This window comes from Mustela nivalis, assembly GCF_964662115.1.
Source record: "Mustela nivalis genome assembly, chromosome: 17".
Taxonomy (NCBI): domain Eukaryota; kingdom Metazoa; phylum Chordata; class Mammalia; order Carnivora; family Mustelidae; genus Mustela; species Mustela nivalis.
The window spans coordinates 21,147,419-21,169,102 of NC_139036.1; the positions used below are offsets into that span (position 1 = coordinate 21,147,419).

The window sequence follows — 21,684 nt, forward strand, 5'->3', positions numbered from 1 at the left end:
ATTTAACACCTTGAGAGAACCCTGGACTCTCGCACCCCTCCCTCAGCCACGAAACAAATCAGGCAGTGGTCAGCAGGTGCCTTTATTTGGACCAGACACATGAGTCAGACAGTACTCCGAACAAGCCGACCAGCATGGCCTGTGAGCAAAACAGACAAAAAGAGGGAACCAGACAGGACCAGTTCTCATTTCCCATGTGTGTTCACAGGTATGTGTGTGTGTTTTGAGTTGACCTTGAGTATGATTTAGAGAAAGCAAGGAACCCAGTGAAGCAAGCTAGCATTTACACAATGGACATGTCATGCCTTGCTGCCCCTTTACTTAGAGAACAAGCCAGGAAGGATGACGAAACTCTCAGGAAATGTGCAGTTATCCAACAGGAAGCACACGACACATCAGGTGTGAGACACCAGACCTCAGAGGGAAGGGACTTAATTTCAGGTAGTCTGTAAAAACATAGAAGATTAAGGTTTGGAAAGAAGGAATCAGGGGATTAAAAAAAAAAAGTCTTTTCTGGGATGACCTGTTTAATACAGAAACAAAACACCTTCAAGCTGAATCCATTTCTGTAAGTCAGGCCAGAGCTGACCCTTGAGTAAAATTGAGTTCAGGCCTCTTGCAGAAACTTTCCCCCAACCAAGGGTGGAGGGGAAAAACAAACAAACAAACAAACAAACCATGATAGTTTTTAATGCATATTAAAGAGGCATAATTTCAAACTTAACAATGACCCCAGAAATCCCACTCTTCATTTTGCTGATAAAGGATATGCTGCAAAGAATCAGGAGTCAAGGGTTTTAATCACATGTGCACTGTGGGTCAGGGGAATCATGAACATGCCAAGCAGACCACGTTTCTTGGAAGTTTATCCGGGATCTGGTCTGTTCCTGCTCACAGTGGAACTCGGGGCCACGGGGAGGTATTTGGCACTGCTTCCCTGTAAGCCAGCCCACAACCTTCTGTCTGTGCTCAGCTGACTGGTCTGTTGGCGCCAGTGTCCTCAGAAGGCGAGGTTCTGATGTGGCTCCTGCCAGAGTCTTGCTCTTTGTGTGTTGCTGGTGTGTTTCAAATGCTACTGGAGACGGGTTCTGAGCAGTTTTCCTCATACCGGGCCCAACAGGAAAACCACACTGTGGGCTTCTCCCCCTGGGGCCAGTCGTTACAGCGGTCATTCATTTTTTCTTCCTTTTCTCCTCGTACTTGTAGTAGGGGCTCCGCAACATGAAAAGCAGAAGCATAAGAGGGATGAGAAAGTAGGGGGCATAGACAGAGATGAGGGTAAGTCTTTCGTGGAAAGTCTTAGGTCCTTGTCCTTTGAAACCACTGGCTTTGGAGAAATCATCAAATAGAAACGTTGAGAGGATTGGAATGAGCGTTGTCATGGTGTGAACGGAATAGATGATTGCAGGGGTGCGGATCCACCTGCGGCCTCCTGAAGTGGGGAGTGGGGGAGAGAAGCATTAGGTCTGCTCATGACCCTAGGGGGGACCCCCCATTTTTCTCCATGCCAGCTCGCTCCCTCCAGTTGAATCCTCCCCTCCCAGGGCAAACGAATGGAGGACTGGGGGTGCTCTAATGCCGCCTAGCGCCCGGAGCTGGGGCTCTAGCACAGGGACCGCCAGAGAACCAAGGGCGGGGGGTTCGAGTTGGATTCAGAACAACTCTGTGGCAGTAAAATGGACATTAACAGTTGACACGAGGCCAGGGGCGGGGCCTACCAACATAAGGAATTACATATAGGTGAGAAGACCAACAGCTTCTGCCAAGACACAGAGTTGGGGGGCTCCATTGGGAAAAAGGGTGTATGAGCTTAGTTACTATGTATATGAGTTCGGCCCCCGTCTTTATAAAAGCGTTAGTCCCAGGGGAACAGTGTAAGAATAAAGAAGAAGTGAAACTCTTCTGGGATGATGCTACTGCATAAAAGCCAGTCTGGTGCTATCCAAGTCAGAAACACAAAAGCCAATGATGAAAGGAAAATCTTGCAGGGGTAAAAACAAACAAACGAACAACCCCCCCACCCAAACAATAAAAAGGAACAAGTTCAATCTGCAAGCAGCCCCTGGTGCAGGAGAGGTTCCCAGCTAAGCACAGGCACAGGCCTGCACCCCAAGTAACGTCCTTTTATGTGACCTCTCCTGCCATCCCCACCCCACCCGAGGTCACCCTCACGGGGACTGCTCCCCTTTGCCAAAACACTTTCCCAAAAGATTTCTGGGACCTCATTTCAAAAATCAAAAATGGGATTTCCCCGCTAGTTACTGACCTCTCAAGAAGGCGTACGCCGCTACGGGAAAGAAAGGCAGCTGGAACACAAGCTCGCAAAACAGGAAGGACTTAAACCACGCTGGGGGGGCCTGAAGCAGAGGGTCTTTGAACTCCTTCATGTACCACTTCAGCAGGTTTGTCAGCTGAGGAAAGAGAAAGGTCACCGTGAGTACAGCTACCTGGTGGGATAGGCCGCAGCTCCATCCCACCGCAGCCCAGGTGGTCACTTCCGAACAACTCGCTAGATCCTCCGAGAAGCTTTGCTCAGTTCTTCCACGCCCTCTAGGCTACCCAGCATCTGTTCATGACTCCGTGACAACACACAGCCCGCTGTCATGAGCAATGGTGGTCGGCACACAGTAGGCGGAATGAGCACACAAAGGCAATGGATCTGTCAACAGTCTCCTTCCTGGTCAAGGACAGCTGTGGAAAGCATCCTACCATCCAGCCTGGAACAGGAGCGGCCGCACATCTGGCTCCAGGGCCCAGACCTCTTCAAACACAGAAATGAACTGAGTTTGCCTTTTGGGGTGGGTTGGGGGGTGTGGCGGGGACGGAAGAAGGGAGATCAATTTAACCCCTATGAAGATGCAATTTTAGACAATTCAATCCCTAAATCTCAAGCTCCTCATCATTCTTAACTACTGTAGTTCTGAAGAGTGTTCTTTTAGGGGACCAGGAGGGTATTTGTAGAACACACTGCCCAAACCACAAGCTACAGAGCTTCTAGGCTGTGTCACCGCCTGATGGTTAGCAGTCTGGGTTCCAGCTGGCTGCCCACCCCGCTAACCACTGTTAAATCAGAAACTGTGCATCCGTGAAGACACGGCTGCCAGCAGAGGAAGGAAGCAGGAAGGTTTGAGGTTGCCCATTTTGTGCCCTTTGTAAAGGCCCAAAGCCCAGGGCTCCCCACACCACACAGACTACTGAAGGTCTGTCGCATTTTACACCCTGTCTTGATACACCAGCCTCTAAAACCAAAAACGTTTCTTGATCTCATGATAAAGCAAAAAAACTTCCAGTGTCAGAATTCAGCCTGTAATGGAAAATCCAAAGATGTTTTTCCTGTTCATTTTTAATCAAAAGATAAAGGCTCACTATTGTGAAATAAAGGCCTCACTGCTGAAAGTAGCCTTTAAGCAAATATCCAGAAACAAACATTTTGTTAGCCTGACCTTACTTTCAGAAAGGCTGTGGCTCAATGACCAGTTTATCTACCAAGTGATACCGAATTCGTACTTGATTTGAAATCAAAATCTTACAGCAATACTCTTGGCTTCCTTCTGGGCACTTCTCAGGGTGGTAATGGGGTAGATAATACTCATAAAACTTAAGTCCCTCTCCTGGGCTCTGTTTCCTCATCAGTAGAACAAGCAACTTGGACCAAATATTTAAGGTCCTTTTTTGCTTTCTAGATTTTCTTTTCTTTTTTTAAAGATTTTATTTGACAGCAAGACAGGGAACACAAGCAGCAGGAGTGGGAGAGAGAGAAGCAGGCTTTCTTCTGTGCTTGGAGGCGGAGCTCAATCCCGGGACCCTGGAATCATGACCTGAGCCGAAGGCAGATGCAGGCGCCCTGCTTTCTAGATTTTCTTAAAAAAAATATTTAAGGGAATGACCTGCTCTGAAGATTTACCTTAAGATTTACCAGCCATTCTCTGATTTGTTTGAATTTCATTTTCTATTCAATTTGTATACAACCTCTCAGATCAACCTATTTCCTAAATCCAGACAGTTCTATATAGCCTGGTGATTTCTAAGGGCTGCAGGATGAGATTAGCAAAACTTAAAATAATCTAATCAGCCAGCTCTGGAAGTAAATCAATTAGGACCCAAGCACCTGCCCACAGTCACATAATAGCCACATGATGCCAGACCAAGGCCTGGATAAGGGCAGATGGAAGGCAATTCATTGGTCCTTGGCCGAGTGAAGAGCATGGGATGTGGGGGCTCAATTCCTGGCTCTGGGCAAAGTGCTTAATCTCACGGAATTTGTTTTCCAATTATAGTACTTAGCTCACTATTGGTAAGATGAAAGGACTTAATGTACATGGTCCTTAGAACAATGGCAAGCACACAGTAAATGTTACCATTACATAATTAAATGTAATTAACCCATATTCAGAGAAATTCAAGTTTAATCCTATTAAAATCCCAGCATGCAACTGTTGTTAGTAAGAATTATTCCTATTAGCTAAGACCCAAAAAAAGGTTTATACCTGACTCACATTTGACTCAACTTACCACTCTTACCCATTAAACTTTTCACCTGGCCTTTGCACAAGGATTTCTAAACCATGAGTTGCAAAGGTACTTCTCTACCTTAGAATGAGGGCATGAAGGTGTCTGGTTGGCTTAGTTGGTTAAGCGTCCTACTCAAGCGTCCTACTCTTGATTTCCGCTCGGGTCAGGATCTCAGGGTCATGCGATCCAGCCCCATTCTGGGCTCCTTGCTGGGCGTGGAGCCTGCTTAAGATTCTCTCCCTCTGCCTTTGCCCCTCCTCGATCATGCCCTCTCTCTCTCTTAAAAAGAAGAACGAGAGCACAGACTGATTTCACACATAGACACTCACCTTTTTAAAATTTGTTTTGAAGATTTTATTTATTTGACAGAGAGCACAGCAGGAGCAGGAGAAGCAGGCTTCTCATTGAGGGGCTCGACCCCAGGACCCTGGATCATGACCTGAGCTGAAGGCAGAAGCCTAACCAACTGAGCCACCCAGATGCTCCCCGTCTTTCCTTATTGTAGCAGAAGCAATGCTCCTCAGCTGCAAATGATATTACAAAATTCTTCCCCATCTTCTCCAAGTTCTAAGTCAAATGAAATCCTTACTGTTTCATAGTAAGAGTTTGTCCAATTGTTGATCTGTTCAAACCAAGGAAGGTATTTAATTGGCAAATTTTAGCCCAACCATTATGGGAGCTCTGCAAACTTTTTAGTGCTAGGGGAAAATTCCTTCTATGTAGGGAAGAAAAACACAACAGATGTTAAGATTTGGCACTTTTTCAAAGAGAACCTGAGAATAACTCAAGGATTTTATTATTTCCCCATAAAGAACCAACAAAACCTTCAAACTCTACTCCAAAGCAACAAGAGTGAAGAGACACAGCCTTTTAAAAATAGGATGCCCTCGTGTTGCTAACACCTTCAAATGGCATCAGACAGACAGACACACACACGCACAATTTGGCCAGATCCTGCTTGCAATGGCCCATGACCTTTTACAGTAAGTCAATATTATAAAGGTGAGAAAACTTTACCAAATCAAATATATAAGCTTAAATGGGGTCTTTATGACACTCCATGCATTTTCATTGTATTCAGTGAGTGGGGAGCAAGGACCTGGGGGAACAGCACATTCAGAAAAGATAAAGTCAGGAATACCTGGAGGAACAGAAGTACCCAGTCCTAAAGGGATTCACATTAAAGACTGAGCAGGCAGCCTGCCTGAGCTTTGCTGGCCACACAGGCTCTGCAAGCCACACACGAGGCTCTCCTTTCTTCCAGGCAACTAACAGCTGGTGCACAGCTGTGGAGGCCTTCTGAGAGTGCGACTGTGCGGCAGGTGGAATGACAGCCCCCAAAGATATCGCCGTCCTAATCCCCTAGAATCTCTGCACCTAACCTTTTTCGACAAGAAATTCTGCAGATGTGACTAAGTTAAGGGTCCTAAGACGGAGAGGCTAGCTATGCGGGCCAGCTGGTTGTCTCTGAATGTAATTGTATGCCTCCTTATAAATGTGGGGCAGAGGGAGCCCGAATTATAGAAAAGGCAGCAATGACAGAAGCAGAGATTGAAGGCGGTATGTCCGCAAGCCAGGGAACACTGGCAGCCACCACAACCTGGAAGAGGCAAGGAACAGATTCTCCAGTAAGATCTGCAAAGGAACCAGCCCAACAAGATGCATTTTGAACTCCTGAACTCCAACACCGTGAGCCAGTAAGTTGTTTCAAACCCCAGTGTTTCTGGTATTTTGTTACAGTGGCAAGAGGAAACTCACACCCCTGTATTGCTAGCTCACAAGCTCACTCAGCTCTCTCTTACTTGGCAGGTGAGGCTACACAGCTTCGACTTGCCCAAGATACCAAGGCAGCTCTTGAAAGAACCAGGTCCTCAGACTGCAATTCAATGTTTTACCAATCAATTCCTATAGTTTTCTCAAGAAAAGGTAGGTCAGAAGTCTTCCCTGTTATGCTTGGGATCTAGAAGCAAACAAAAGGGCTATGGAGTGGGGTACACTGTTGAGCAGTGGCCTTTCTGGGAAGGTCAGACCCTTAGAAAAGTTAACGGAAGCTACAGACTCTGCTCCCAGAAAAATACAAGGCACAATTTGCATACCCCGTAAGGGGTTCCTGGACCTAAAGTTAAGGACAGAGAAAAAACATCTAAAGACATAGAGAGGCAAAATCAAATGCTTAGGTAGACGAGTCAGTCTTGCTCACAGTTCTGCAGACAATCTGGAGAAGCACAGAACTGAGGACACGAATTTCATGGTAGGTTACGGGGGCCAGACATAAAAAAGACCAGAGAAAATAAAACGGTTGCCCTGAAGGAATGACAAGCATTAAAGCAATGTTTTGGGTAAAGAATACTCAACAACCAGAGAATGGGGCTTTTCGCCCTGATTTCTACTCAGGTGATCATTCTTACTGGAACCTAATGACAAGGGCTGATTTGAGAAGGTGTCCTTAATTTACTTAGGAGCTTTTGAAGTTGCTGGATCCTCATCCTGAAGCATGCCCTTTCTACGGGTCTAATTCCACTTGCAATCTCTCTTTGTGATTAGACGGTATTTTAGGGCTCTTTCAAAGAATACACAGATCCAGCACGTGATTGAGACACTGGTTTCACCCAGGCTACTTCCCTCAAATACCACTGACCAGAGATGGGGGGTGAGGACCTTACAGACCCAAGGGAGGAGGGTCTTCAAAAGGACCAAAGTGTCGGCACCAAGCAGCTTGGGGTAAGGGTCTGGGGCAAGGAAAATCCCAAGCAAGACGTCGAGTTGACCGGTAAGAAGGGGCCGGGGCAGTGTAAGGGTCTAAGAGGGCGGGAGGGAAAGGGGGAGCAGAACCAGAACCCGGGGTGCGGGGGGGCTCCGGCGGAGGAGGGGAGCTCTTGGGGACGCCAGCGTACCACCACAGCGCGCGCAGGGGCCCCAACCTCGAAGACTGGCGGACAGGACTAACTGTCGCCCTCACCTCGACCGGGTAGAGTTCGCGCGGCAGCACCACCTGCAGGTCCAGCAGCAGAGTGATGGGGACGTGAAAGAGGAAGTAGAGGCCCAGTAGCCACTCCAGGCCGCGCCGGGCGCCCAGAGCCCCCATCATCCGTTGGTTACGCGGGGTAGGAGCCGAGAGCGCGCTCGCCTGTACAGCCGACGTGGGAAGAGGGCCCCCGCCCGCACAGCGTCCCAGGACTCCGCGCCCCCGCCGCCCGCTCCGCCCCCTCGAGGGCTACGCCGGCCACTCTCATTGGCTGGCTGCGAAGCCGCGGCGGGAGCGGCGCTCGCCTCAGAGCGCGCCCATTGGCTCGTCCGTGTATAGCGTGTCGAGGCGGTGCCCCGCAGACCATTTCTATTGGCCTCCGGGGGCGCCGCGTGGGACGGGGGCGGGGCCCCTGGCCCGCCGCGTGGGCTGGCGGGCTGGCGCGGGGCGCGCTGGGGCCTGCCGCCGGCTGGGCGTCTAGCCGCCGACTCCCGGGCGCGCTGTGGTCCCTTAAGCTCCGTACTCCGCTCACTGACTGCAAACCTATAATGCTGACTGAGCGGCTCCCGTGGGCCGGTCCACGGGCGCTGGTGGAGGTGAGCTCCCGGTGCAGCGGAGGTGCCGCAGAGCAGGCGGGCCTCACAGTGCGTGGTGATCCGCGCGGTGGCTCGCCATTCACGGGCCAGGGCACACCGGCAAGATCTCTGTCCCTCCGGAATCGAGGGAGCCCCGGGGCTTTTCGAAAAGTTGCCTAGAAGGCAGCCAGCCTCACCTAAGCAAGAAGCACAGGGTTGTAGTAAGAGGATGGACAGGTGTTGGTGACTGGCTGTGAAGAACGAGGGACGGTTTATTCACTCAGCAAATATTGGTCTTTAACTCTGCTGGGCCCAGCCATTCACTGAGGAGTGGGACACAGGAGGAGTTGAAGAGAAAGTAATCTGTTTCTGGCTGTGTTGCCCATGAACATCTGCAGCCTCTGAGTGGAGAAGTGTAGGAAGCAGCTGGATAAGCGTGTCTGGAGATGTCGATCTATGTGGCAGAGCGGTTGATGGGAGTCGAGGTGTTGACAGCAGAGGGCCCCTAAGAGGTCTTGGAGAAGCCCCAGCCTCAGGGTTGGTGTGAGGAGGGGGCTGAGACACAGGTGCACACAGGAGTGTGATGTCACAGAAACGGGCGTGTGGGGGGTGCGGTGGGGGAGGTTAGCTGCGTCAGAACAACACTGAATGTCCCCCTCTTGTGAGAGCACTTGTGGTGTGGTGGACGTGGGCGGCCCAGCTGACAACAGGGCCGGGAGTGTAGACCTCTGATTAGGAGGAGAGGAGAGAGATGGGGCAGTAGCTTGAGGGAGATGTGCCCAGAGAGGGTTTACTTATTTCTCAGAGGAGAGAGACTGGAACACTTGGACTTGTTTAGATGCTGTTTGAAGTTTCTGGGTCATGGGGAGAGGTTGTCCATATAGGAGGAATGGAGCAGGAAATGTGGCTCAAGGAGCCTCATCAAGGAGCCAATCAGCCTCCAAGGAGCTGGAGAGAATGGAAGAGAATGGAAGGATTAAGGTTAGGTCAGAGGAGCTCTGTGTCCCCCGGCAGGCCCCTGGGGATTGGGACAGAGACACTGGTGGCAGTGTAGAGGGCCCCACTGAGGTGGGTGGCCATTGATCCGGGGGCCTGATCTAGGTTTTGTGCTTTTCTCCACTGTGGGGTCTGCTCAGCAAAAAAGACTGTTGACTTATCCAGGGTTGGGGTTCAGAAAGACAGTGGTGATTTTGAAACATTGGGCGAGAGGGCAGTTGAAGAGACTGTGTGCTTCAGGCTGCATAGGGAAGAGGCCTTGGGGGGTCAGGGGGGCTGGCCGCCTGGGAAAGCGTGGAAAACGGAATGGACGTGAGGCCGAGGACACAGTGTTGGTGTGGTGAGAGTCACTGGATGGATGGGGTGGAAGGCGGAGAGGTTAGGGCAAGGGGGCGCAATGTCACAAGGTCAGAATTCCTGGTGTCAGAAGAGATTCTGTGTAGGGGAAGGTGTGGCTGAAATGGAGAGGAGGGGAGAGGTGTTTGGAGATGGGGTCAAGGGACGGAGAGCCAGGGTGTGGGATTGATGGAAGGTGAAGACCTCCTTCCATGGTGGTAGCAGCTGGGTGGAGAGAAGGCTGTGAGCTTGTTGCCAAGGTAGAGTAAGGGGGAGTAACCAGGAGAGGGTGGGCATGGGCTGGGGCATGGCTTAAACCTCAGAGATTGGAGGGGAAATGGTGTGCTTTGGAGTGGGGGGGTGAGCCTCCGCTGGCAAGGGCCGTGGGGAAGCCAGGTGTCCGTTCCCAGCAGGTAAAGGCTGAGGGTGGGGAGGGCTTTGGGCTGTGGAGAGGAGGGGGCTGTTCACTAGGGAGGACAGCAGGACAGAGCCAGGTGGAAGGAGAGAGCACAGCAGGGGAGGGATGTGAAGCTTCCTTCAGGTGTGGTGTGCAAGGGATCAAGGGCACTGATGGCCGAACGAGGCCAGAACACAGAGTTCTGGCCACCCAGGGCTGTCAGGTGCAGGTGGGTGGCAGGTGGGTGGCAGGTGGGCAGCACACAGCCTACTCCTGTGGGGCCTGGCAGCAGGCTGCCCTGGCTATCCACCCCCAGCAGTGGCTTTCAGGACAAGGCAGCCTCCTGAGTGTTGATTTAGAAATGCTTGCTGGGGGGCGGGGGAGGGCATGTGGGGACCTGAAGCTGGGATTTGCCTGGGGAATGTATAAGTGGACAGCTGCTAATGTGACTGTTCTTCAGCAAACCTCGCACCCGGCCAAGTTTGTTATCTGTAGATAAAGACTTTCAAGGCCCAGCACTTTCCCTGCAAGGCTTTAATATCCCCCCAAAATCTCTCTGCAGCTGTTGCCTTATGTTTGAAATTCCTTTGGTGGGGGAAGTGTACAGTTGAGGTCAGATAAGTGGTAGAAGGCAAATGGCCCTGGGGAGAAGGAAGGTGGGAGGACGGGGCGGGGGGGGGGGTGCCCAACCGCAGAGCCCCCCCACCCCCCAAGCAAGGGCAAAGTGAGAGACTGACTTTAAAAAAGTGTGTGTTGGGGGGGCGGCTCTGAGCAGTTTCCTTGTCTTTCTGAGTCAGATGAGGCAATGTTTAGCACCTTTTGAAAATTATTTGTATTGTGATGAGACAATCCCCTTTGGCCCAGTGGTAACTGGAAACAGAACCCCAGCTGAGAGGGGCTCAGAGGAGGGACATGCCACTTTCCTGTTTGGCAGCAACTGTAGAGTTCTTTCCTCTGCTTTCTTTCACTTTTTTCTCTCCTTAGAATGTGCCCACACTTCTCGCAGCAGCACCCCCCCCCCCATCCCTGCATATCTGAAGGCACAAAGCCCTTCTCCCCTGCTGGTCTCTGTTTGATGGCACTGCTGGCGTCTCACCCTGGGCAGTGCTCTCTGTTCCTCTCACTCTGAGCCACACTGATCTGGGTCTCCACACCCCTTTCCTGCTAGACTGTGCACTAACACAAAGCTGGAGTCATTGTCGAGTGAGCTGTGTATGAAAGGCTCCTCTGTCGCGAGGAGACTGCCACCTGCTAATGGAAAATGCAAAGACCTAGAAAGCCGCTCTAGGATCAGCAGGTGGCTTCCTATCTCAAAGCTGAAACATTGTACGTTCATTAACAAAAGCTAAGATTCTGTTGGTGCTGGAGGTATAGCAAGGGGGCTGTGGGAGGGGTAGATTCAGAATGATCTCTCTTGAGATCTGTGGGTTTCCTGAAGACAGGAGGCAGCTGGCCAGCTGTTTTGAGTGATTACCCCTTTTCATGTCTAAGAACCCGTGAACTTAGACCGAGGGGCAGAGCAGGTGGAGGTTAATTTTCAAAGACTTTGTTTAAAATTTGGATATTTTGTTGTTCATAGATGTTTATGCATTACTTTTTATTTTTTAAAAAATATTGCATTAAGATATTATTAATTCTGATTACTGAGTTTTTGGTACCCACCTAAGTTTGGTGCATTGGGGAATATCTCTCTCAACCCATCACCCCTTCCCAGCTCTGGCTGTAAGGAGGGAGTGCAGCTAAGTTTGGGGAAGAAGAGTCAGATTACTGGGTCTGGAAGGCTAAGAGCCGGTTAGGTTTGATGTCAGGACAAGAAACAGTGGGAGATCTTGAGCAAGGCAAATTGGGATGACAATCCTGTTTTAGGAAGATTCACCTGGCCCTAAAGCACAAGGTGACCTGATGTGTGGAAGAGGGCTGGGAGCAACATCCTGGATTTTCCAGAAGCCTACTGTTAAAAAAGGAAAGAGTTGGAGGTATTAGGGTCAGGCTTTTTTCCCCAAGATAGATGTGTTTCAAATACATTTGGTGGTGGATTTAAGGGGCCCATTGAATGGGAAAGTTAACATTTCTCATTTATCAAGTGCCTACTGTATACTAGAGCAGGGATTGGCAAACTTTTACTCTAAATGGCCAGACAATAAATATTTTAGGCTTTGTGGGCCATGCCATTTGTTATGTGAACGCAACTATTGAAAATGTGTATATGAGCAAATGTGGCCATGTTCCAACAAAACTTTATTTACAAAAACAGGCACTGGGTCTGATTTGACCTGTGGTGGTTGTAATTTACTGATTCCTGCTCTAAGGCATTGTCATCTTCATGGTCAAGGCCAGGTGGCCATGGGTTCTAGTTAGTAGAGAAAGAAAGCATGGAGGGAGTATATCCATCATCTCGTGTTGGTGGTATAGTGGTTAGCATAGCTGTCTTCCATCATCTTAAGGCCTACCTGAAGTGGCACACATCCCTTCCAATGACATTCCATTGGAGAGAATTTAGATGTGCCCATGTATTGCCACCAGGAGCTTGGGAATGTAGTCTAGTCTTGTGCCAGGGAAGGAGAGATTTCAGTGGTCCATGAACAGTGTTTGCCACAGCTTCCTTTGGGGCAGTTTCAGAACCATCCTGGAAGGTAGGTTCATAATCCCAGAGAAATTTTGATGAGTCCTTCACTATATGGCTGGGTCTGTTTGGGGTCTAAAGGAAAGTCAAGTATAGAATGAATGGGAAAATTAGGAAAGCACGATTTCCCAAACACTAGCATAATAAATAATTGGGCAAAGATCATCAGTAAATGGCCCTGGGTGAGTTGGTTGAGGAATGATGTGGTCTCTAAGTACCTTTCCATCGATTACTTATTAATTACAAAAGGAAAGGGTACTTTTACAGTGGAGGGATCTGGCAACCACAACCCAATCAAATGATCAAACTTTAGTGTCACCCAAGATGGGACAAACGTTTGTGCCTCCTGACTTGAATGGGAAGTATACCACATCAGCTTTGTAAGTCTTTCCAGAATTGTTTAACCTGAATTGAATCATGAGGAAACAATCAGAAAACCCCAAATCTTTATAGGACATTCTACATGACAGTTGGCTTTGTACCTTCATAAATGCCAGATGCCATGAAAGAAAAGGCAGAAAGCCTCGCCTATTAAAAGATGCTCAAAAGACATGACCACCAAATGCAAGACATGATCCTGGGCTAGATCCTGAATTGGTGGTGGGAGTGGGGGGAACACAGCTATAAATAAAATTTTGAGGGGAATTAGAGAAATTGGATATGTCCTGGATATTAGGTAAAATACTAATTGTTAAATTTCTTAGGTCTGATAGAATTACAGTTATTTAGGATAATGCCCTTGTTTTTTGGGGGACACATTAGGGACTTCATTAGTTTCACAGTGTTTCAGCAAAAATTTAAAAAAGTACATATATTTGTATACATAAATAGACACATACACATATTTATGTATAGACTAATAAAGCAAATGTGGCAAATGTTTAAAACAGGTGAATCTAGGTGAAGGGTATTTGGTTTTCATCATATAATTGACCTGTGAACAAGGTGGAGTTAGGAGTGCTGACTTCCCCAGGCAGTGGGAAATCTGTGTAACTTTTGACTCCCCAAAACTTAATAAGGTGCTTTTGACTGAAAGCCTTACAGATAACATATTTTGTTATATGTATTATATACTATATTCTTACAATAAAGTAAGCTAGAGAAAAGAAAATGTTAAGAAAATCCTAAGGAACATATATTAATAATATTGTACTATAATCTACATATAAGTGGACTTACACAGCTCAAACCTGTTGTTCAAGGGCCAACTGTACCGTTTCTTTCTACTTTTTAATAGGTTTGACATCTTTGAAAATAAAAAGTTCTTGGCAGGATAGAGAGTGGTGCCTGACTGCCCCCCAAAATGAAAAAAAAAAAAAAAAAACCCACACACAAAAAAACCTGGCACCCAGATGGTTCAGTTGATTAAGCATCTGCGTTCAGCTCAGGTCATGATCCTGGGGTTCCAGGATCGAGCCCTGCATCAGGCTCCCTGCTCAGGGAGTCTGCTTCTCCCTCTGCCCCTCACCCCACTCACGCTCTTTGTCTGTCTCTCTCTCAAATAAATAAAATCTAAAAAAACAAAAACAAAAAAAAGATTTCTTTGAGGTATATGGGTGGCTCAGTGTTAGGTGTTTGTTTGACTTTTGATCTCAGCTCAAGTCTTGATTTCAGAGTTGATTGATTTCAGAATTCAAGCCCCGTGCTGGGCTCCATGCTGGGTGTGGAGTCTATTTAAAAAAAAAAAAAATTACTTATTAAATTAAATGGCATCATCATTTCTTTCTTTCTTCCTTTCTTTTTTTTTTTTTTTTACATAACTAGAAACTTTTCATTATTTTGTTTTACCCTCCGGGGGTGGGGGAAGTCAGAAAATCTTTTTTTTTTTTAAGATTCTCTTTATTTATTTACAGACAAAGATCACAAGTAGGCAGAGAGGCAGGCAGAGAGAGAGAGAGAGGAGGAAGCAGGCTCCCCACTGAGCAGAGAGCCCGACGGGGAGCTCCATCCCAGGATTCTGGGATCATGACCTGAGCCGAAGGCAGAGGCTTTAACCCACTGAGCCACCCAGGCACCCCAGGAGTCAGAAAACCTTTATATAAAATTTTTGGATTACAGTGTTTTTCCAGAGAATGTTAAACTTTATTATAAAATCGTAAGGGGAATATATAAAGTCATTATTAGAACTTATCAATGAGTTCAGCCAGTTTGGGATAAGTATCAATATGCAAAAATCAATTGTATCTTTATATATTAGTAATGAGTAATCTGAAAATGAAATGAAAATTCCATAAAAAATAACTACTTGTAGGGGCGCCTGGGTGGCTCAGTGGGTTAAGCCGCTGCCTTCGGCTCAGGTCATGATCTCAGGGTCCTGGGATTGAGCCCCACATCAGGCTCTCTGCTCAGCAGGGAGCCTGCTTCCCTTCCTCTCTCTCTGCCTGCCTCTCTGCCTACTTGTGATCTCTCGCTGTCAAATAAATAAATAAAATCTTAAAAAAAAAAAAAAACTACTTGTAAATAAATTTAACAAAGAAAGTACAAGACTCCTACATGGAAAATTACAAAACCTTGAAGGAACTGAAAGAAGAGCAAAATAAATGGATGGACATCCCATGTTCATGGATTAGAAGATTTAATATGGTTAACATGACCAATTTCCCAAACTGATCTATAGGTTCAGGGCAATCCTTATCAAAATCTCAGCTGGCCTCTGCAGAAATTAACAGGCTGATTCTAAAATTCATATGGAAATGCAAGGAGCTCAGAAGAGCCAAAATAGTCTTGAAAAAGAATAGAATTGGAGGACCCACACTTCCTGACTTCAAAACTTACTGTAAAGCTACAAAAATCAAGACTGATATCTAGATCTGTAAAATAGAACTGAGAGTCCAGAAGTGAACCCTCAAATTTATAATTGATTTATTTTATATTCTTAAAATGATTTTCTGACTTAGAAAAGAGACAATAATTAAACATCTTTCTATTTCTGGGACAGCACTGCTATACAGTTCAGTGGCATTATTTTCACATTTTTTTTTTTTAAAGATTTATTTATTTGAGAGACAGAGATCACAAGTAGGCAGAGAGGCAGGCAGAGTGAGAGGAGGAAGCAGGCTCTCTGCTCAGCAGAGAGCCTGATGCGGGGCTCGATCCCAGGACCCTGGGATCATGACCTGAGCCGAAGGCAGAGGCTTTAACCCACTGAGCCACCCAGGCACCCCTATTTTCACATTTTTATGCAGCCAGCACCACTATACATTTCTAGAACTTTTTCATCATTTGAAACTGAGGTTTCATACCTATGAAACGTTTGCTCTCCATTCCCCACCCACTCCTCCCTCCTCCCTTCTCCCTGGGACTACTATACTACCTTCTGTGAATTCTAGATACCTCATATGAGAAGAATTATACAATATTTCTTCTTTTGTGTCTGGTTTATTTCTTTTTTTTTTTTTTTTTAAAGATTTTATTTATTTATTTGACAGAGAGAGATCACAGTAGGTAGAGAGGCAGGCAGAGAGAGGGGAAGGGAAGGAAGCAGGCCCCTGCTGAGCAGAGAGCCCGATGCGGGACTCGATCCCAGGACCCTGAGATCATGACCTGAGCCGAAGGCAGCGGCTTAACCCACTGAGCCACCCAGGCGCCCTGTGTCTGGTTTATTTCATGTAGCATAATGTGCTCTAGTCTCATCCATGTATCAGGTATTCAGCATTTCCTTCCTTTTAAAGCCTGAATAATATTACATGGTATGTATGTATGTGTGTGTACATAGGTGTGTGTGTATGACATTTTATCCATTCATCCATGAATGGGCATTTGGGCTGTTCCCACCTTTGACCTATTGTGAATTAGTGCTATGAACACTGGTGTCTAAATATCTGTTTAAATCCCTGCTTTCAATTCTTTAATGTATATACCCAGAAATGGGATTGCTGGATCAAAAATTAATTCTAACTTTAGGAACCACCACCACACTTTTCCATCGCAGCTATGCCATTTCACACTCCCATCAGCCATGCACAAGGGTTCCAATTCCTCACATTCTTGCCAACACTTGTACAATATTTTTTGATAATTTTTAAATCTTTTGCCTATTTTTGTCAGCACTTGGTAGCTGCAGATTCCAGCTAATTCTAATTATGGAAAAAATGACTACCATATGAACTGATTGGAAAGTCCTTATTGGCAAACCAAGCAGTCAAAATAGATTTAATTTCTGTTAGAAAAAGTCTGGCTTCATTTTATACATGTTTCCATTAAAAACAAAAAAACAAAAAAACAAAACAAAACAAAAAAACAAAAACCAACCCAAAACGCTCTCACTTCTGAATCTTAAGACAGAGCTGTGGTGTGAATTTGTTGCCTGAGTGAAGTCAAATTCTGCCAGTCTCAATATTTCTTACTAATGCTCTTTCCTTCCAAGAGGTTATCTTTCAGGATTGACGTATTATTTGACAGCAGTGAGATGAAGGGTGGGGGCTTTATAAACAAAAACTTTCATATTGTCTCTTCTACTTAACAACCAGGCTTTTTACACATAGGGCCATTGCGCCACAGTAATAATTACAGTGTAAGAAGTCTGTCTGTCTTTTGTGAAGCAGGAGAATGGTGATTGTGAAGGGGGAGGTGGAGGACACCCTGGAGAACTATGGCAGGAACATACTGAAGCTGATTTATTTATTTATTTAAAATATTTATTTGACAGAGATCACAAGTAGGCAGAGAGGCAGGCAGAGAGAGGAAGGGAAGCAGGCTCCCTGCTGAGCAGAGAGCCCAATGTGGGGCTCGATCCCAGGACCCTGGGACCATGACCTGAGCTGAAGGCAGAGGCTTAACCCATTGAGCCACCCAGGTGCTCCCTGAAGCTGATTTAAAAATAGATGTGCCTCTGCCCCTCCCAGAGTCTTCATTTCTTTCCACAGGTATGTGTATTCCCGTTCAGAGAATCTTGGTCTGATTTTATCCCCTTTGCAACGAGACGTTATTATTCCTCTATGCAACCTGCATTCTTTAGTTTTCCTACATGTTCACTGGATTCTTTGTTCACCTTTCTTGCATTGGAGATCTGCTTAGTTATTCTTTTTCTTCTTCTTGAAGTACATCCTTCGGTGCTAATCTATTCATAGTAAACGGAATCCGCGTTCTGAATATATCTTTAAGTCTCTGCACTAAATGACAGTTTATAATTTTAGGTGAACATTTATTTCTTCTCAAAACTTTTTATCATTCTGTTGTCTTCCAGCTTTACTTGCTGCTGTTGAGAAGTCAAGTTCTCAATGTTTTTCTTTTTAGGCAATTTTTCTTTGTCACATTTAAGACCGCTTTGTCATCCTGCAGCCCCCCTAGAACACTGTCATCTGTGTGTTCTCATGATCTGTGTGCTCCCTAAATCCAATGATTCCCTACTATGATGAGATCTAGAAAAATTTCAGCTGTTATTTAGTTTTGCTTCTCTTGTGTTATCTTCGGAACTCCCATTTTATATAGATTCAATCTTTTTCACCCTATCCCCCAAGTCTCTTAACGTCTTTTATTATTTCCTGTGCATATTTGTGTTTCTGCTGTACACTAGGTAATGTATTCTTGGTAATCTTTTACAGGTTTTAGGGTTTAAAAAAAAAATTTTTTTTTTTTTTAAAGATTTTATTTATTTGACAGATAGCATGAGGAAGCAGAGAAGCAAGTGGTGGGGAGATGCAGGCTCCCTGCTGAGCAGAGAGCCCAATGCGGGGCTCCATCCCAAGACCCTGAGATCATGACCTAAGCTGAAGGCAGAGGCTTTAACCCACTGAGCCACCCAAGCAGCCCATCTTTGCTGTACTTAAAAAGACATATGAACACAACTGGTTGCAAAACCCAGCTTCACCTGATTCTTGATAGTTAGCTGAGAACATGGGTATTAAAGATATGGTCATTCCCTTGGCCTTTATTTGCCATATGCGTGATGATGTGTGTGAAGTCATGTTAATTTTTAAGGCTCTTGAATTTTGGGAAACATAATGGAATGAAAAACGGTACAGAAATGAGTGGAAATGGCCACATCTGAAATTGTCAAGTGAGAGTTTATATAACAAATGTGTTTAGGGAGACGAAATGGGTAAAAAAAAAAAAAAAAGTGGCTTGAATACTTTTAAAGAAAATCTGCTAATGAAATAAAAATAATTTAAAGGACGGATACTAAAACTGGGTAAGTTGGTTCTACCCTGAATTATTTGTCCTCATGGAAAACAATGTCATGACAAAGGATAAAAACATGGATAAGGGGTAATTAGTTCAAGTTATTCATTGTTTACTTTCGTAATAAAAAAGTGGTTCAAATTAAAAGCCTCGGCTCTGTGTGTGTTCATGTGGAACAATCTCTACATATATCACATGGAAAAAAGCAAGAGGCAAGAGAGTGTACAGATTATGATATCATTCTATAAAAATACATAAGCTTGATTATGCAGAGTATCTCTGGAATGATCCACAGAAACTGGAAACAGTGGTTTGACTTCAGGGAGAATGATTCCCTTTTCACTGTCCCTTTGTAGGTTGTACCATGTGAATGTAATACTAACACACACACACATACACACATGCAACCACTATCATTTTTAAAAGGATCCCACAATATTGTCTGTACGAGATTTTTTTTTTATTGGATAAGGATTCTCAAAGACTCTAAAGCTATTAATTCTTAAAAACTATGATAGCTGCTGCAATTAAGAACTGGATGAAGTTGGCTATGAGGATGATGAGCTCTGAAAACCAGTGTTTTATCCAAATAAAAGTTAAAATAGGGTGCCTGGATGGTTCAGTCCATTAAGCATCTACCTTTGGCTCAGGTCATGATCCTGGGGTCCTGGGATCGAGTATCCCATTGGGCTCCCTGCTCTGCGGGGGAGCCTGCTTCTCCCTCTGCCTCTCTCTCATGAATACATTAAAATAAGTAAATAAAATGAACCCATCTTTCTTTAGAGATCTTTTTTTTTAAAAGATTTTATGTATTTATTTGACAGAGAGAGAGAGAGATCACAAGTAGGCAGAGAGGCAGGCAGAGAGAGAGGGGAAAGCAGGCTCCCTGCTGAGCAGAGAGCCTGATGCGGGGCTTGATGCCAGGACCTGAGATCATGACCTGAGCCGAAGGCAGGGGCTTAACCCACTGAGCCACCCAGGCACCCTAGAGATCTTTGGTATTTCCCTGACACATGAGGAAACTGACCACTGGATTGCAGACCTCTGAAATCTGCTACCTGCTACCTAATATAGAAGCTGACCTCTTAGCAAAAAAGGTCTACTTGTTAAAAGTTCTATGAACAGCAATTTACCACTTCTTTCCAAGATTCTGGGCATTGTTCATTTACTAATAAGGTTACTTAAAAATGTAGGGAAAATAACTATACACCAACAAAACTGGGCGACCTAAAAAAAAATGTTAAGTTCTAGAAACAGGGACACCTGGGTGGCTCAGTTAGTTAAGCACCTGCCTTTGATTGAGGTCATGATTCCAGGGTCTTGGGATTGAGTCCCCCATATGGGTCCTTGCTAAGCAGGGAGGCTGCTTCTCCCTCTCCCTCTGCCTGCCACTCCCCCTGCTTGAGCTCTCTCTCTCTCTCTCTGACAAATATACAAAATCTTTTTTTTTTTTTTTTTAAAGATTTTATTTATTTATTTGAAAGACGGAGATCACAAGTAGGCAGAGAGGCAGGCAGAGAGAGAGAGAGAGAGAGAGGGAAGCAGGCTTCCTGCGGAGCAGGGAGCCCGATGCGGGGCTCGATCCCAGGACCCTGAGATCATGACCCGAGCCAAAGGCAGCAGCCCAAACCACTGAGCCACCCAGGCGCCCCACAAATATATAAAATCTTAAAAAAAAAAAATTCCTAGTGGGTTGCTGGAGGGAAGGGAAGTGGAGGGATGGGGTAACTGGGTGATGGATATTAGGAGGGCATGTGATATAATGAGCACTGGGTATTATATAAGACTGATGAATCACTGACCTCTATCTCTGAAACAAATAATACATTATATGTTAATTTAAAAAATTCTTAGAAACATACAATCTTTCAAGATTGTATCATAAACAAATAGAAAATGTGAATAGACAGATTAACAGTAAGGAGGATGGAGCAGTAATGAAAAATCTCCCAAGAAACAAAGTCTAGGACCAGACAGCTTTACTGGAGAATTCTGCCACACACTCAGAAATTTAATACTGATCTTTCTCAAATTCTTTGAAAAAAACTAAAGAGAAGGAAAAGCTTCTAAACACATTTTACAAGGCCAGCATTACCCTTATACCAAAACCAGAGGACATCACAAAAAAAAATTACAGACCAATATTCTTCATGAACATAGATGCAAAAATCCTCAACAAAATATTAGCAATCCAAGTCCAAAATACATTAAAAGGATCATATGCCATAATCAAGTGAGATGCAAGAATAGTTCGACAATGAACAATGGTCCAACACCTGCAAATCAATCAATGTGATATCCCACATTAACAAAAGACAAACCGTATGATCATCTTAATAGATGCCGAAATAGCATTTGACAAAATTCAACATCCATTTATAATTACAAACTCAACAAAGTGGGTACAGAGGGAACATACCTCATAAGTGTCATATATGAGAATCCTATATATAGCTAACATCATACTCAATGGTGAAAAACTGAAAACTCCTTTTCTAAAATCAGGAACAAGACCAGGATGCCACTTTTATTCAACATAGTATTGGAAGTTGCCATGGCAATTAGGTAAGAAAAAGAAAGGGATCCAAATTGGAAAGGAAGAAATAAAACTCCCACTATCTACAGATTATATATATATAAAGAATCTACCAAAAATACAATTAGAACTAGTAACTGAATTGTTAGTTGTAGGATACAAAATCAATATACAGATAACTGTGGCTTTTTTTTTTTTTAATAAAGATTTTATTTGACAGCGAGCAGGAGGAGCAGGAGAGGGAGAAGTAGGCTCCCCACTGAGGAGGGAGCCCAACGCAGGACTTGATCCCAGGACCCTGGGATCATGACCTGAGCCGAAGGCAGACACTTAACCACTGAGCTACCTAGGTGCCCCTCTGTGGCATTTTTATACACAAATAACAAGACGTCAGAAAGAGAAATTAAGAAAACAATACCAGGGCACCTGGCTGGCTCAGTTCGTAGAACATGGGACTCTTGATCTTGGGGTGCTAAGTCTGAACCCTGCACTGGGTGTAGCGATTACTTGAAAAAAGAATGAGAACACTTATTTTATTTATTTTTAAAAGATTTTATTTTTTATTTGATAGAGATCACAAGTAGGCAGAGCAGCAGGCAGAGGAAGAGGGAGAAGTGGACTCCT

The 21,684-nt window shown here is 45.3% G+C and overlaps 1 protein-coding gene across 1 annotated transcript; it reads right to left on the reverse strand.

The window, feature by feature from the left end:
- Window positions 1–674: 674 nt before the first annotated feature.
- Window positions 675–7,780, reverse strand: TMEM97 (transmembrane protein 97). Its single transcript, XM_082707271.1, has 3 exons — window positions 7,472–7,780; window positions 2,267–2,411; window positions 675–1,432 (listed from the first exon to the last, which is right to left on the reverse strand). The coding sequence occupies exons 1-3, from the start codon at window positions 7,598–7,600 to the stop codon at window positions 1,173–1,175; spliced, it is 534 nt and encodes a 177-aa protein (XP_082563397.1). The 5' UTR covers window positions 7,601–7,780; the 3' UTR covers window positions 675–1,172.
- Window positions 7,781–21,684: the final 13,904 nt, after the last annotated feature.

What these genes read in the sequence shown, in the direction of transcription:
- TMEM97 (XM_082707271.1), bottom strand. Translation starts at nt 7,600, where the DNA reads ATGATGGGGGCTCTGGGCGCCCGGCGCGGCCTGGAGTGGCTACTGGGC. An exon ending in GCGAACTCTACCCGGTCGAG is followed by an intron (nt 2,412 to 7,471) that starts GTGAGGGCGACA and finishes CTCTTTCCTCAG; the next exon opens with CTGACAAACCTGCTGAAGTG. An exon ending in GGCGTACGCCTTCTTGAGAG is followed by an intron (nt 1,433 to 2,266) that starts GTCAGTAACTAG and finishes TCCCCACTTCAG; the next exon opens with GAGGCCGCAGGTGGATCCGC.